Below are 17,333 nucleotides of genomic sequence, written 5' to 3' on the forward strand. Positions count from 1 at the left end.
ACTAAAACCAAATTGGAAAGCATGAACGTGCCACATCAGCTGTGTAATAGAGTGTCTACTCGACCCGAACGCGTTGGTTCGACGCTTAACGAGCAGTTCTGAATGCCCTGACTTAATGAACTATTCTAAACGGCTTTACTTTCCATTACTAAGGCAGAAAGCGTATTAATTTCTGAACGAATTATAATATCGTCTCTCGAATACCCTGCGGCTGTAAATGTTATGTTATTATCATATTTATAATGTTGATTACAGGTTTGTTTTAGTTCGGACTGATAGGTAATTTAGGTAGTAATTATTCGATTTAAATACTTAAACAAAATAAAACATAATACCGTCTTGCTAACATCATTCAGTCGAAAACATGTCAAGAAAAATATTAACATAATTAAACTGTTTTTTTTATTATTTTGATTTTGCAATAACGTCAGAAGTAACTCAGCCGTACGCTTATCATCCTGTCAAATCAAAAATACAAATGTCAAACAAATCATAACTTTGTCCAACAATTTTGATAAGGTCGCAACTTTCGCATCGTTTCTTTGAATATCAATATTTTCCCAGTAGATATTTTAAATTATGTATATATACCTTGCTTCTGTTCCTCGGGTCCCTGAAGTCTTCCTTCGAAGCCTTCCTCCGCTTGTCCTTCAGGATCATACGAGCTGCAGCGAACGCCATCTTGAATTTCAGCAAAAGCCTTTCACTCCTTTTTTACTAAGTACTCTTTCAAAGTCCACTTTGAAATTAGACCTAAGTCCACTTTAGGTCGTACTTTAGGCGCGTTTAGTTGTTACGAAATTGCTTTTTTAATCACAGAATTTACTAAAATTGACTACTTATAATTGCTTACGATTTAGGTCCGCTTTGATCCGTTATATTATCACTAAAATTCTCTAATTATTTCTAACACTGTTCGTTAACGCACAAATTTTAAACTTAACAACTTATTGCCTTCTTCGTTGTTACAACTTTTTAATATTCAACAACAACTTTAATTAACATACGAATTTTATCACTTTTTTACTAATTGAACAAACTTTTAAACACTTAATCTGAAATAGCAGAAAATAAATTAAATCCCTGTGCTGATTTAATCCAAAGGTTATTTTTCATATTCCCCAGATTGACAAGACCACATTCGCAGCAGATAGTAAAGTAAGGAAGTGTCTAGTGTGTAGTCTTTGCTTTACTAGGAAATTGGCTCCAATTACATGCCTATGCATGTAAAAAAATTAAATGTATTTTTGGAAGGATTTGGAAGAACACGCTGTACTATCAACCCGTTTTCATCCAAATCCTTCCAAAAATACATTTAAATCTTTTTAGCCGGAATCTTACGCAAGGTACGTCGTCAAATAACAAATGAGCCAGATTTTCGCATTATTTCGAGAAAAACAAACAAAAATAGATTGAGACTCGGAGATAAGGGAAAGCGAAATCGCTTAAACAAACAGCAATTGGGAAATCTATTGAGAGGACCGAACCAACCCGTAAGGGACCTTTCACATGGTGCGATCTGATATCGTATTTATGTGCGACTTTATGGTTAGGGACGATATCACAACTCATTATTTTACACCAAAATACAGGAACTCATTTCAACAATTTTCAAAAAAGTATATAATATGACTATTTAGAAGATGGAATGGAAATAACCGCCTGGGAAATATTAGGCAGCCAAAATTGTATTCAATACTTTTTTAAGACCATTAACTATGCCGAGATTTTTCTTGCAGCTACTTTTCCTTGGCTTATACATGTTATAAGAAACTGCAGTAGTTTTTAGGCGGATGAGACGTTCGATAAAAAATATATTTCTGTAAACATTCAAAGTGTAACCATGTTACCAACTGAATAAAGATATTTTTTTGAGTTTGAGTTTACATATCTAGGTTTTCATCTACCGTATACTCAAATTCATCGATATCGCATAAACTGCATCGTGCCGTGAGGAAGGTCGCTAAAAGAGTAGCTTGATTCCGTTATAACCTTATTGACAAAGGATACAAGATTAGAAGATTCTGCAGGAATTGTTTGATGATTCTGGATTGAGATAAATTACTATATCTCCAGAATAAATCGTTGAATAAATGATTCCCCTTCTTTTAAAAAAGAAAGTCTTCAATTCTTGGTTTGAGCATTTGAGATAAAATAGTCATGATGATTTGGATATTTTTCATTCTTCGTTTTATATATCTTACGAAAGCTTTAAAATTTAGTGTTAAGATGAAAATACATCTAAATTCTTCGGCATCCTACGCGCAATTTTTCTCATATGTGACAATTTTCAGTTTTATTTGGGATTATATCATTACAGCAGAATAAATCTTTTATTTTACAGTCTCTGTTCCTAAGATACTGATTATAATTCCATGCGGACGAATGTCAATTTGCTTTCCGTAATAATACAAATCATAAATGGTGTCATAAATGTTTATTCAATCTTATTAGAAATACATTATTCGTATTAAGAAACATAAGCATTACTCACGGAATAGAAGAAAAAGGTTGGAAAGGCTCTAACGCGCATTTCGTATGAGAACCGCTGTCGTCGGTTCAACCCCACTTTCTTTTACTACTACACCAGCAAACAGATAACTACGACTGCTCTACTGTTTCTCAAATCCCATAGCTATTTTACTGGCAATGTATATTTTATGTGATAGGCTGCAATTTTATAATTACTCTTCGCAAGATACTGCATACATAAGTATTTCTTTATACATAGCCAATCATAGTAAGCTTTTCAGCTTTCCTGTGATAGGAAGTCCAAACCATGATTCTTTCTTTTTCTGTCCCGTTAGTGAGGATGATGTTAAGCGGCATATATATTCCATTTCGTCCAATGCTGTTGGTTCAGACGCGATCAGTCGCAATATGCTCTTGCCGTTACTGGATATTATTTTGCCGATATTGACTCACCTCTTAAATTTCTCCCTCTATTCCAGTACATTTCCGGGCCCTTGGAAACAGGCGTATATAATTCCGCTCCCTAAAACTAGTAACCCGTCGTCCTACTCTGACTATAGACCTATTTCTATCCTGCCTTTCCTTTCAAAAGTTTTAGAACGTTTAGTGCACCATCAACTTTCTTGTTTTTTATCCAGTAATACCCTGTTAAACCCTTTTCAGTCGGGTTTCCGCCCAGGGCACAGCACTGTTACGGCACTCATAAAAGTCACGGACGACATTAGATATGGTATGGAAAACCAGGAGATTACACTGCTTACTTTACTAGACTTCAGCAATGCTTTCAATACCGTCGATTTTGATATTCTCCTTGCTTTGCTGAGGACGGTAAACGTGGGCTACCCTGTGGTCGAATGGTTCCGTAGTTATCTGTCTGATCGTCGTCAGCGCGTTCGTGTTGATGATAGATTTTCCGATTGGTGTGACGTTACTGCTGGTGTGCCCCAGGGCGGTGTTCTTTCTCCTCTTCTTTTCTCCGTTTTCATAAATTCCATAACCTCTTCACTTTCCTCTTCCTTTCATCTTTATGCGGATGATTTACAACTGTACACCAGGGCACCCACTAGCGACTTCTCGCAGGCTATAAGCTTGATGAATTCCGACTTGGCAAAAATTTCATCATGGTCTGCCGCTTATGGACTTAATGTTAACCCTAACAAATCGCAAGTTACTATTATGGGGGGTACCCGGCAGTTAGCTAAGATTGACTCGTCTTCTTTGCCTTCTGTGGTATACAATAACTGTGTTATACCATATTGTGCCACAGTGAAAAATCTTGGAATATATTTTGATCAAAATCTCTCTTGGTCTCGACAGGTTGGTGAGGTATGTGGGAAGATTTTTGCCTCACTGAGATCACTTAATCGTTTACGTAACTTCCTACCAACTGCAACAAAAGTCACGCTTGCTCAAGCTCTGTTGTTACCAATTATAGATTATGGGGACGTCTGTTATCTGGACCTTTCGGAGGATTTATTAAATAAATTGGAGCGTATGCAGAATGTGTGTTTGCGTTTTATTTACGGTTTACGAAAATATGACCATGTGTCTGAATATCGTGCTAAATTAAAATGGTTACCAATTCGATTGAGGCGTAACACGCATATTTTGTGTATGCTCTATAAGGTTCTCAATCATCCCACGGCTCCCCACTATCTAAAAGAAAGGTTTCAGTTGCGTACCTCAGTGCATGGTCGCCAACCCAGATCCAACACGCAGATGCTTCTCGATTGTCCGGTTCACACTACGAATTTTTACACCAAATCTTTTTCCGTGTACGCTGTGAGACTGTGGAATTCTCTGCCACCCTCTATTAGACAAGCTAAATCCTTGCATATTTTTCAAAATCTTCTTCGTTATTATTTTGAACGTCAGTGTGGTTACTCATAAATTATTATTTACTGCTTTTATATGTATATTTATAGATTTTCTATTTTCCTTTTTTTTTTGTGTCTTGAATGTACTCCGAGGTTACTCTTATATCCATTTTTTTTTTCTATTTTTATAATGTTCTGTTTTTATAATGAAGTGTCATCGTCTGAATCTCTTGAGTTGCTTATTATTAGGTATTTTGTGTGTACTATTTATATAAGTAGGTGTATATGCTAGGTTATGTATATAGGTTAGGTATATATTATATTTGTAAGTATGTTATATTATTTATTTGCATGTATTTGTTGTTAAGTTGTATGCATAGTTTGTACCCGCAATCTTTCAATTTTTTTTTTTTTACCTTTTTCCTCACCTTATGGTTGTCTGGAAGAAATCGCTTTAAGCGATAAGGCCGCCATTTGCCATGTACTTAGTTAAGAGACTTTTTGTAATTATTTCTTTTTATTTTGGTGCAATAAAGTGTATTTGTATTGTATTGTATTGTATTGAAGGGACAGGGATGGGAAGGGGGGGCTGTTTAGCAACAAGGCCGCCTATTGTGCTTACTTTTATTCGTATGTTTATGTCCTTTGTATATGTCGTTGTGCACTAAATTATTGTTGATTGATTGAAGGGATCTCCTTGCATGATTGTTGATATTTGATTTTTTGTTCTGCAGGTTATAATGCACAAGACGGCTTTTTAATTTTTTTTTTTTTTTAATTCCGGTCGAGAGTGCTAAATTGCAGTATGAGCTATTTGCTCATACTTTTATGGCGCGCGTTTTGCGCTCACTTGGCCCTTGATGAAATAGGTTCTTCTTCTATTCCATGGTATTACTAGTACGGACGTAAATCATGTTTGTCTGTTTGTATACAAAGAACGAAGGAAAGAATAAAACATTTTATTCCATCAATAATATGTATCTATAACACTTAGCCAATATGAATGCCACTCAATATAAGAGTGCCCAATAAACCTTTTCATAACAATAGTTTCGGAGGAAACAACTTCCTGCTCCTGACCTTGGTGACGTCATAACAGTCTCCCCACTCCCCTGTTATGGTGTCGTAAAAATTCCATCCATTTACATGATAAGTAGCTCAAGGGCAGTCCACTATTGTTATACACTTGATTCTGCATGGAGATCTTGGCTTTAGCACTGAGTTCTTTATTTACTTTACAAGTTGGAAAAATATATGTTTAGACGTAAAATCGGGAACGTGTTGTGAGTTAGGTGTGGGTAATAATAACATAACATAAGTTAAGACTAACCCAATGGGTTTAGGCAGTAGTACATCCATCGCTAGATGAACTGAGTACCTACGCTTCATGAACATTTCTCTTAGACCAACGTGATAGGTGATGAGCCGTATCGCCGTCTATAATGGTCGACCCAACTGTGTTAGTGACAATAAAATTTATATAATAAAAAGAAAAAATATATTAATAATAATGTGATCATTATAACGATGAATAAAATCGTTATGGAATATAAGGATAATATTCTCATCATATTCGCTTTTGTAATACGTATGCAGTCATTATCTTTAGGTTAGGTAAGCGAATGTCTGAACAAAATACACGCTAAAATGAAGGGTATTATAAAGCTTTCACACGGAATTCTGGTCAATTTTATATTATACTTTAGAGGTGAACATCTTACTACATTTTCTAACCGTCAAAAACCTTTGATATGGGTAATTCAAGAACCATTTTTATTGCGTATTTTTCAATTTGACCCATAAGTATGTAATACTGTTTCTAGTCTATGTGGTATAAATACGATTGTCCACGCATTTCTAGAAACTACAATATTGCGATAATTATTTTTTGTTATCCACAATATTAAAAAAGAAATTAAAACCATAAAAATCCCAAAGAAAAACAAAAGAAAATCATAAACCACACCGAATTCTCTTTTTGAATGTCAAGCGCTCTGCTGTAATTTGCAATCGGTGCTCATTAACCTTCAAGTCTCGAGAGAAAGCGACGGAAATATAGAGTTAAACAGACAAAAACGAGATAAAACACACTTCATTACTGTGAAATTGGCAAAGGGACTCCTTCCTAATTTGAGCTTCGTTTTTTGCATGACCTTTGAAGACACATGCGGCCACGAAATTAGGGTCGTTTCGATTTTTACTTTCACAGATTTTTGGGGCCAAACCGTAAAAAAACTGCAGTGCTTAGTGATATTTAGGAATTCAACAGCCAAGCTAAGTTAAATCGAAATATTGGACAACTGGATTCAATTTTGATTGGCTGTAGGCATCTAAGTGTTAAATAACATAGTAATTTTGTGGTCAATCCAACTATATGTTATTTGATAAAGTCTTTCTTTAGGAATTAAATAATATTAATTATTGTTTAAGTAAGTAAATTATAATTATATTTTATTAAAAGTAAATAGTGTCACATTTGACCATAATCTCACTTGATGGTACTAAGTAAAAAACCCAAGTAAAATTTTACTCTTAATTTTTATTTTATCAAAATTCTGCGTTACCAGTTACCCACTTCTCACCCCCGAGTCATTTACAAGTCACTCATGACAAATTCACAAACACCTCCTATCCAAACCCGTTGAGGACGCTTCAAATGAGGCGCGACACTACATTTTAGTCGCGAGTCCCGTAACAAAGTCGTGAGCGCCGAGACTCAAGGGTACTTGGTCTTGTTAAGCACACAGGTACCATTTGTTCTCGATGCAAACTCGTACAAAATAATTCTAGTCCTACGTGAAGTTTGTGAAGTAAATTGTGTAATGTATATAACGCGTTTTAGTAATTAATTTAATTTAGATAAGTATAGATGATGTAATTTATTATATTTATAATATCTAAATTAACTAATACCACTTCATTACACATGATATTATTATGGCTAACTAAATTAATTCAATTTTCACATGGGATTTATTCAAAATAATTATTTCTAGATGCTGACATATTCTCCGTAAGATGACTTATAAATAAAATATGATTTGAATAAAAATAAAATAGTATCTCTAAAAAGTATATTTTGTCAGTAAAATATTTTGTTATAAAAAGTATCGAATTGGACACGCCTGTGTAACCATTAGTAAGGCTTGTTATTTTTCACATCGTTGTAAGCAGCGGAACATAAACCTAATTCAGTGGTAATAGCTGTCATAACAGAATGATATCACGAAACGGGGGAAAAATGAAAATGTTTACACCTTATAAAAGGAGGCTTGAATTTAGAGTCTCGAATATTAAAAAAACGTAAGTAGTTAAGTACTTCATCTCTTGAGGTTTTCAGGTAACGGTATATTTATCTACCAGCGTTCTGAGAGTGCAGAAAAAACAATGAAGGTATTTGACTGTATCAAAGATAAATTATATTGAAACTAGTCTAAGATACCTAATCAAAAATCAATCTCATTTTACTTTCGACTTATTTTCTAATTGTAATTATGAACTAAGTAATAATGATTACGATTTTTGACTGCTTTTATTGATAATTTTATACGGTAGAAGATTTGATAGGTCCAATTTTTTTACAGAAACGATTGCCTGTCTGGTCATGTGATGGAAAATTAGCCCAATACATGTTAGGTCACATACCTCCTTTTTACAATGTTTTTTTCACCGCTCAACACGTGATAATCATTTTTGATCCAAACATGAACTAGAAAACTACTTCGGATAATTAGATCATCTGTCTCTTTTTGTGCAGTACTGTGAGAGTGTGACGGGTGATGTATGTCGAGGCGAGAAAGAGTCGCGCGCTTACGGTGCTAAGCCCGCTGGATACGAGCCTGCGACCTAACTTTGAGAGTCAAACGTTCTACCAACTGGGCTACCACGGCTTTTTCAAAAACAAATAAACGTGATGAAATAAATCTCGCTCCTAAATGCAATCTGGGGTTACCACATTTAAAAATAAAGGGGACTGGCGGTGTAACAAACAATACTGTGATAGAACAAACACGCCTATACAAATATGATAAATTGTTCGCGTTACATGGTAACACCTTTCGTGGACAAAACTCTGTGACAAACATTTGTACTGTGACAACATTTTTTATATAGTACTTTTAAATATTACGTCAGTACCGGAACCCTGGTACTGGAGTTGCACCGATGAGTTATTAGTTTATCTTAAGTGCAATTTTCACTAACACACTTGGCTCGACCATTACGAACGGCGAGACGGCTCACCACCTATCACGTTGGTCAAACGGAAACTTCAGTGAGGCGTGGGTACTTAGTTCATCTTGAGATGTATGTACTCGTCTGACCCCAATTGGGGTATAGTGAGCTTATGTCATTTTGTGTTGTGTTATCACGTCACAGTAGTCTGAGACTAAAAGAAACATGTTTATCATAATTAAAACACATAATAATAACCGCGTAAACTTAAAACAACATGTTTATCATTTCTGGTTGTTGAAAACATATACAGGTTATTCCGAATCGTACATGATTATATCCAATATTACAGAACACATTATGGTAGACTTCGTTTTGTTTTACATTGTTTTTAGGTTTACGCGGTTATTCATAATTGAAACACATAATACCGAGTTATCTCGTGATCATGGCGCTTGCAACAGTATTGAAATATCATGAGTCTCATATCCCTGATTTTAACGCGGTAAGAACCCTGTATTATGTGTTTTAATTATGTTTTTTTAAATGTGTCATTACAAGCCGATTTCTTAGGTATAAGTATGCATTATTTTTCTTTACCCTATATGTCAGATCTCTATCTATCTCGACATGCATTACGAAAGTGATATTATTATTATGTCTGTCAACATTAATTAAGGTATATAAATATTTCACGAAGAAATCATGTCTCTAAACGAGATATATAATTTTCTTCCAGCTGTCCAATCTTAAAGCAAACTTTTCAAATAACACTTTTATTATAACACTCCTTATTACCCCAGATTTCCATACAAAGTACAATATTCAGCGAACATTCTATGTGACAATGGCTCATTCACATCCCTCCGGCTTAGAGAAACGGACTTCCAATTACGAGAATGCTCTACAATTCTTATTCTTTTCAAATACATGTATTCAAATGGGGGATCTTTTCGAGACGGTTTATACTATTGTGTTTCTGAGACGGAATACTTTCTTTGAGTCTATTATGCAGTTTTGAAGGATACGTAAGAGCCTTCAGCGCTCCCCATTTCTCCGGCCAAGTAATTAATGCCATCTGCGGAAAATGTATAATAAGACACATAAAAAAAAAAACAAATAAAAAAATATTATTAGAATAATTCTGAGGGGCCAATAGAAACTGTCAAGAACAGTCGGCGATCCAATATATGATAGGAGATTGGATAGCCGTCTGTGAATCTTTTTGCAATGCTGACCGACATTTGAGCAAGCGAAGGCTCGATACGATGATAGGAAATTGAATTTGTTCATTGAGAAGAAAAAATGAGGTTTTGAGAGAATAGACATCGCATACTGTTACCTTTAGGCACACTCCTAATACCTCTGTCCACCTGCTATCAGGCTGATCACATGATCCGTGCTTCGGAAGGCACGTTAAGCCGTTAGTTCCGGTTTAGTAACTGGGACCGGGAATAAGTAGTCTTACTGATGTAAGTATTAAGTTTTTACCTGAGCCATGTCAGGGGCATTAGCGGCTCAGTAATAACCCTGACACCAGGGTTGATGAGGTTGGTATTCCACCTCACAACCCACACAATAAGAAGAAGAAGGCACAGATTTATTTATCGTATTGCCAATTGAGTTAGCTTATTTTTACCAGACACTACACATGGACCGTAACTTGCGTTTCTATGTTTGTGTGACGTCTGACGCCCATACGATTGAAGACTAAAGTAAGACTGAGGGGGGGGGGGGTTAATCCTAGCTGCTGCTGTGGAAATGAGAGTTGCCGTTCTATACGATGTATTCCAATGCTTTAGACTGAATACTTTTATCGGAATAGATGGATGTAAACTGTCACGTTTTACACCATTTGATCTGATAGGAGACTAGACCTGGATTCACGAGATACTGTCACTTATCGTGCCACGAAGTGACCCACAGTAAGACAGTGTAATTTCCGTATTGCAGCAGAGCGGTTGGCTCCCATTGTCCACAGTTATCAGCTCGGCGACAGCGTCAAGTCTCTGTTCATTTATATAGATTTTAAATTATATAAATAACATAAGTTCACGACTATATCGCAATTGGATTAGTCAAACTAACATATATATATTAGACTGACTCCGGTATTTATTTATTTATTTTGAGGAAGACTTACAGCCATATATATTTTCTAAAATAATAACCAGACAAAAACTAAAGGCTAATTACAAGTCTTCACTTAATAGTGGCTAAATTGTATACCCTTTTACAATCATAAAAATCAAGAATTAAGTAAAATAGGTTAAGTTAGGTAGGTACAAAATATTTGACGTTCCCAAACTAGGGTTAATAAGTCACTTGTATCTCAAAGAAAGTTTTCGCAATTTTTTGTCGCATCATGGGTACTTTAGAATAAAACAGGTCTAGATCGTGCTCTGGTGGTAAGCTGTTAAAACTGTCAATAGATCGTATCAAGTAGATATTATGCCTATAGTTTGAACACGGGACCTCCGAATCGTGAGCCTAACGCCCCACTCCTCGTCAGCTATGTTCACGTCCTATGTGAGGAGGCGAGCCATTAATGGGGCACAGATCTTGGAAACAACGGGATACTAATTATCTAAAATCCAAACGTAATTCCGTTAGTCGTTAGTGGTGAAATTACGAACCATTAGTTGTATTAAAATTTATGTTTTTGTAGGTGTTTTTGGTCTATTACAGAAACAACATGCAACCAGCCGGGTCTGTATGATAACTGCGCCGCGCGGGCGCGAATTATATTGAGCGCTTCGACCAATAGCCGTTTGACGTCCATCTACGTAGATAGCATTCGTATCGTTAATTAGTCCAAGCGCTCGATATAATTCGCGCCGCGCGCGGCGCGGTTGTCATGCAGACCCTAAATGGAGGTCTAAAGTGTAACTAGTTAATTTATTGCATGAAACTGTTCGGACTTTTGCAGCTTATCATCATTTTTAATCTATCGAAAAATCCGAAGTCCGAATGAGTGTGAGTGATGGTCCATGGTCGGTTATCTGTGATGCAGTTAATATAGTAGCGGGGTTGGCAGGCGTCCAGGAGTCAGTTTATTTCTGAACGTAGACATTCAGGCGTCTACAGAAGAATACTAGTTTTAGAAAACCAAAGTAGTTTTGTAGGAGGTTCCGTGTCCAGAGTTCACAGAATAGTGTAGATTATAAGCTTGGCCTCGATGCTGTAGTCTAAAAACATAAACACACTACTATACCCAATTAGGGTAGTCAAAGGTGCATCCATCGCAAGAAGAATTAAGTACCCACACTTCACCGAGCTTACTGTTAGACCGACGTGATAGTTGGTGAGCCGTATCGACGTCTATAAAGGTTGAGCCAACTGTGTTAGTGCAAATTGCACTTAAGATAAATTGCTGCAAGTACAGTACCGGGATTCGAACCAACGCTCCTCGATATTGCAAAGAAAAAGATTTTTATTGTGCATAAATTTAAGGAGTTATAGTTGCAAATTACGTCTCACTAAATTAAAGCAAGCCAAAGTACCATAATAACTCATTGGTGCAAATTCGGTAGGCCTTAGTTTTGTTCAATGATAATATAACGTTTAAGAAGACCCAGATTTGATACCCGTTCGGGTTAACTCAGACACAAATTTTATTATGACAAACTACCACGTCAACATTTTTTTTTTAAATGAAGTACGTCGAAGAAACTGTAACATTCAAAATTTGTCATTGACCATACAAAACTATGGCGTAAATCACCAGCCAGAATGGCTTTATTTTGTTACCCACGCAACGATAGGGTAAAAAAAAAGAAATGTGATTTATTACTTTTCGCGTTTTATTTCCATAATGCACGACAAAACTTTAGATTCGTTATCAGAAATCGCAGCGTAATCACCTACGCCGTAGCAAAGCGCTACGGCGTAACACGCGTAGCATGTGGTTCAAGGCCGTATGTTTCCACCCTTTTATATAATTTCTTTGGTTTATCTCATAAATTGGACTGAAGCCAATTTCTAGATTGTTTTCATTGGGTTATAAAAAGTGCAGTTATATTTATATTGGCAAAGTAAACATGGAACTTGAATATAAGTACCTAAGTATTTCTATAATAATTACTGTGTTTACACCCTGCCGTCGTCTGTCTTTCCTTCTCGTTATAATCTGGAAGTCTTCAAAACTAGAGTGAATAGGCATTTGCTAGGTAAGCGCAATCTACCTTAGACTATATCGTCATTTACCATTAGGTGAGATTGTGGTCAAACACGAGCCTATATTATTAAAAAAGAAAAAAGTTATCCGTTATTAATGATAATGTTTTTTTCATTAAATATAAAATTTTTAACTTATGTACGATCTACTCTAAACCAGCGTGCGTGTATGAAACGATTTGATGAATGTGGACGAAGCAAGAGAAATAAGGATCAACGCAAATGGAATTCTATAGTCTCTGGTTAGCCCGGTGGGAGATAGGCGTGAGTTTATGTATGTATATTCACAGACGTATACGAAATAACGTAAATAGGTTTGAAGTTTTTTATTTTTTTATTGGTCTAAACTTCTCTGCATTTTTGTAAATTATATTTTTTTTAACAGAAAAGTTATCATTACGACATCATCTTCATGCATTATCCCGTTTTTCACAGGGTCCGCTTACCTAACCTAAAGATTTGACAGGTCTGGTTTTTTACAAAAGCGACTGCCTGTCTGACCATCCAACCCGCGATGGGATAACCAGTCCAACACAGGTTAGGTTAGGTTAGCACATACCTCCGGCAATGCATTTCTCGGGAGTGTGGGTTTCCTAATGATGTTTTCCTTCACCGTTGAGTACGTGTTAATCATTTATAATCGAAACAAGAATTCGAAATCAAATTCGACAGTCATTGGTTTAAGCCTGTCCTGGATACGAACGTGCGCCCTCAAAGTGAGAGGCAAGCGTTCTACCAATTGTGCTACCACTGTTCCCAGACTCGCTCGGCTCGGCTTTTAATAAAAAAAATGTGTTTCCCAATATTTATTTAAATAAAAATAGTGAAACACTAGATTTTTGCTACCTTATAGGAAGGTAGTGTAAAGAGGAAATCGGTGTTATGGAAATACATAAATAGTATGTTTCAGAAATTTATAAAGTGGTGTTTACCTGAAGGGCACAGCTAGATGTTATAGACCGGTGAGCATGAGACAAAGAAAACTCCCTTGAATTTGTACAATGTATATTTTTAAATCTACAAATTTCATTAACCATAGGTAGGTCAAAAACCCTATGGAGGGAGACAGGTCGCGCTTTGGTCCGTCAGGTTAATTGTCACTCCGTAACAACCATGGGATATCACTCTGTTTAAAACACTGTCCGTACACCTGTAGGCACCTCACTTACTCGAGGACCTCAGACTATCAGGCCTACCTGAGGCGTTCCGGAATACCGTACAGGTGATGAGTTGAGGCCGGCTCAGGCCAGGGCGTGCTGGACGATGGCGGCGCAGCGGGCCAACTGTTACGCAGCTGGCGGGCTGCACGTCCACCGGTCAACCTCGCAGACCTTCACCGGGCCTTATCCGGTGTGTTGACAAAAGGAGAGGCGCGGCACATCCACATGCGCGCCGCACAAAGGAAAGCTTCGACGTGCAAACAACCAAGGCAAGCTCCGCCGAAATGAAGCTTGAAATAACTTGCAAACGCAGAAGAAAACAGTAGCAATCTTCATTCACAAAATTTGTTAATAGTCTGCTCCAATCATAAACTTCTTCTTAGATTAAAACTTGCAAAACGTTCGAAAATTAAAAACGTTAAAACTTTAAAGAAAACAAAAAAACCCCATCTGCAACAAGGAATGGCAATGATTAGCATGTGGTTCAGCTGACAGCGTGGCAAGGCAACTCACGAGTGCAAAACAAAGAAAATAACTTACAGGTTCATCCGGGATAGTTGGGCATCGCTCGGATGAAACCTAAACCCACCCACTGGACCTTAGGCGATGGGATTTCAGTGATGTTGCTGAAAACAAGGACCTCGAGGTTATCACAAAGTTGGTGCAAAAATATGCACGAAGAATTGCGAGGACTTACCATCTCGGTTAAGTTATTTATTTAAATCGAGACATCGGCTCTTGATGTCGCCGATAAATCGTGGCTTTTAATTTGCCCACATTATTGTTACGGCAGTGGAGTCTCCGGCGCTCTCGCGACGTCCCCACTTTCCATAACCTGTCTCTCAGCTCAGCCAGCTGTCAGTCTGACACAAGAACCACGAACAAAGTTGCCAAACTAGAAAAAATCTACCAAACCATAAATTCGCCGAATCAACGACAACAATCGATCGACTTGTTTGATCAAAACTAATCCAAAACTAAATCTTTAAAAAAAAGGTTGCAGATAATTTAATATACCAAATTTTGAAGAAAATAAAATAATTAAAAATATTCGGACCCATCGATAACCCTGCAGCGCCATCTGTGTTCTGTGAAACAACATTATATCGCCAGAAACCACAAGATGTCGCTACAAGGCTCGTTGGTCCGAAATGCTTCGTTACAATACCCCCCTACCCACGAGAGGTTTCGAACTGGGTGAGAAACACGGCTGCCCTCAGCCATAGAGCCTGGAGCGCACAACCAGTCTAAATTAAAAAAACTGTCTCTAAAGACGAGACGACAAAACAATTTTTAAAAAAAAACGTAACGAAGCACAAACCAACATATAAACAGCACAACCCTAAGCACAACAATTACCCCGACCTGTTATTCTTCGCCATTCATTAATCACCTTTCACTTCTTTCATATAGTAGCACCCAGTATCCATTTCACTGGGTGTTACCCACATTCATACCCCTGTTGAGCTGACGACTCTCATAGTGTCACTCGATACCCCAATTCTAAAGACAAAGACAAAAAACAAAACAACAGTTGTTAGAGGCTTATTTAAGGAGTCACTACCCGCTCCGTCGAAAAACAAAAAAAAATAGTCAACCTAATGAGGTTTCCTATTTAAAAAAATAATTTCTAACAAATGGCTACTATAATGCCTAAAAAAAAAATGTTGACACGAGCAACGTAAAAACTATTTTAAATAGTTGGCTATAATCGCCTAAACAAAAAAACATAAAAACGCTATATTGAGCGTTCATAAAAACGCTGCGTTGCAGACGCTAGTGTGTATGGGCCTTATCAGTGCACCATAAACACACTAAAAAAAAAACATTAAACATAAAAACATTTATTGTTAAATGTAGTTATTTTAAAATCAAAAGACTACATAAAAAAAACGTGTTTGTCATAAACAGGCTGTATAAATATACGTAGGTTGTTACTAGGTCCTAATGACACAAGTAAACACACCAAAGTTTTATTTTTCTAAATTAAAATGTTATGAAAGCTAATTATGAAAAGGAAAAATACTGTAGCTTTCTTTATAAATGTAAATTTAGAAATTGAGCCAAAAACAATGATCCAAGCCGGTAAATTTTGTTTTAAAAAAAATATGACTAGGGGAACACGGGGCAATTAGAAAATTAAATTTTTAAATCTTTTATATGCCAAGAACCTAAGTTCTTGCCACTAAATGAAACCAATTCGTATACTAAGGGTGACAATACCTTTTTAATTATAAAGTGGTGTTTACCTGAAGGGCACAGCTAGATGTTATAGACCGGTGAGCATGAGACAAAGAAAACTCCCTTTGAATTTGTACAATGTATATTTTATAATATAATATTTAAGTACAACCATGGGCAGGTAAAAAAACCCTATGGAGGGAGACAGGTCGCGCTTTGGTCCGTCAGGTTAATTGTCACTCCGTAACAACCATGGGATATCACTATGTTTAAAACACTGTCCGTACACCTGTAGGCACCTCACTTACTCGAGGACCTCCGACTATCAGGCCTACCTGAGGCGTTCCAGAATACCGTACAGGTGATGCGTTGAGGCCGGCTCAGGCCAGGGCGTGCTGGACGATGGCGGCGCAGCGGGCCAACTGTTCGCAGCTGGCGGGCTGCACGTCCACCGGTCAACCTCGCAGTCCTTCACCGAGCCTTATCCGGAGTGTTGACAAAAGGCGAGGCGCGGCACATCCCCATGCGCGCCGCACAAAGAAAAGCTTCGACGTGCAAACAACCAAGGCAAGCTCCGCCGAAATGAAGCTTGAAATAACTTGCAAACGCAGAAGAAAACAGTAGCAATCTTCATTCACAAAATTTGTTAATAGTCTGCTCCAATCATAAACTTCTTCTTAGATTAAAACTTGCAAAACGTTCGAAAATTAAAAACGTTAAAACTTTAAAGAAAACAAAAAAACCCCATCTGCAACAAGGAATGGCAATGATTAGCATGTGGTTCAGCTGACAGCGTGGCAAGGCAACTCACGAGTGCAAAACAAAGAAAATAACTTACAGGTTCATCCGGGATAGTTGGGCATCGCTCGGATGAAACCTAAACCCACCCACTGGACCTTAGGCGATGGGATTTCAGTGATGTTGCTGAAAACAAGGACCTCGAGGTTATCACAAAGTTGGTGCAAAAATATGCACGAAGAATTGCGAGGACTTACCATCTCGGTTAAGTTATTTATTTAAATCGAGACATCGGCTCTTGATGTCGCCGATAAATCGTGGCTTTTAATTTGCCCACATTATTGTTACGGCAGTGGAGTCTCCGGCGCTCTCGCGACGTCCCCACTTTCCATAACCTGTCTCTCAGCTCAGCCAGCTGTCAGTCTGACACAAGAACCACGAACAAAGTTGCCAAACTAGAAAAAATCTACCAAACCATAAATTCGCCGAATCAACGACAACAATCGATCGACTTGTTTGATCAAAACTAATCCAAAACTAAATCTTTAAAAAAAAGGTTGCAGATAATTTAATATACCAAATTTTGAAGAAAATAAAATAATTAAAAATATTCGGA

At 37.1% G+C, this 17,333-nt stretch overlaps 1 protein-coding gene across 5 annotated transcripts in view; it reads right to left on the reverse strand.

Moving 5' to 3' along the window:
* The window catches only part of LOC126372180 (calmodulin-A-like), a 294,155-nt gene that overhangs the window by 103,960 nt on the left and 172,862 nt on the right, over positions 1-17,333 (reverse strand). For 2 of the 5 annotated variants that reach the window (XM_050017838.1, XM_050017836.1), the window contains exon 1: positions 592-698. The exons of 2 other annotated variants lie outside the window; for them this stretch is intronic. In XM_050017838.1, coding sequence (XP_049873795.1) covers positions 592-681 — 90 coding nt within the window. In that variant the 5' untranslated portion in view covers positions 682-698. Of the gene's footprint in view, positions 1-591; positions 711-17,333 lie in introns of those variants that run through there. One more of the 5 variants, XM_050017839.1, reaches the window with a different exon arrangement.

Source organism: Pectinophora gossypiella, chromosome 13 (genome assembly GCF_024362695.1).
Source record: "Pectinophora gossypiella chromosome 13, ilPecGoss1.1, whole genome shotgun sequence".
Lineage (NCBI taxonomy): Eukaryota > Metazoa > Arthropoda > Insecta > Lepidoptera > Gelechiidae > Pectinophora > Pectinophora gossypiella.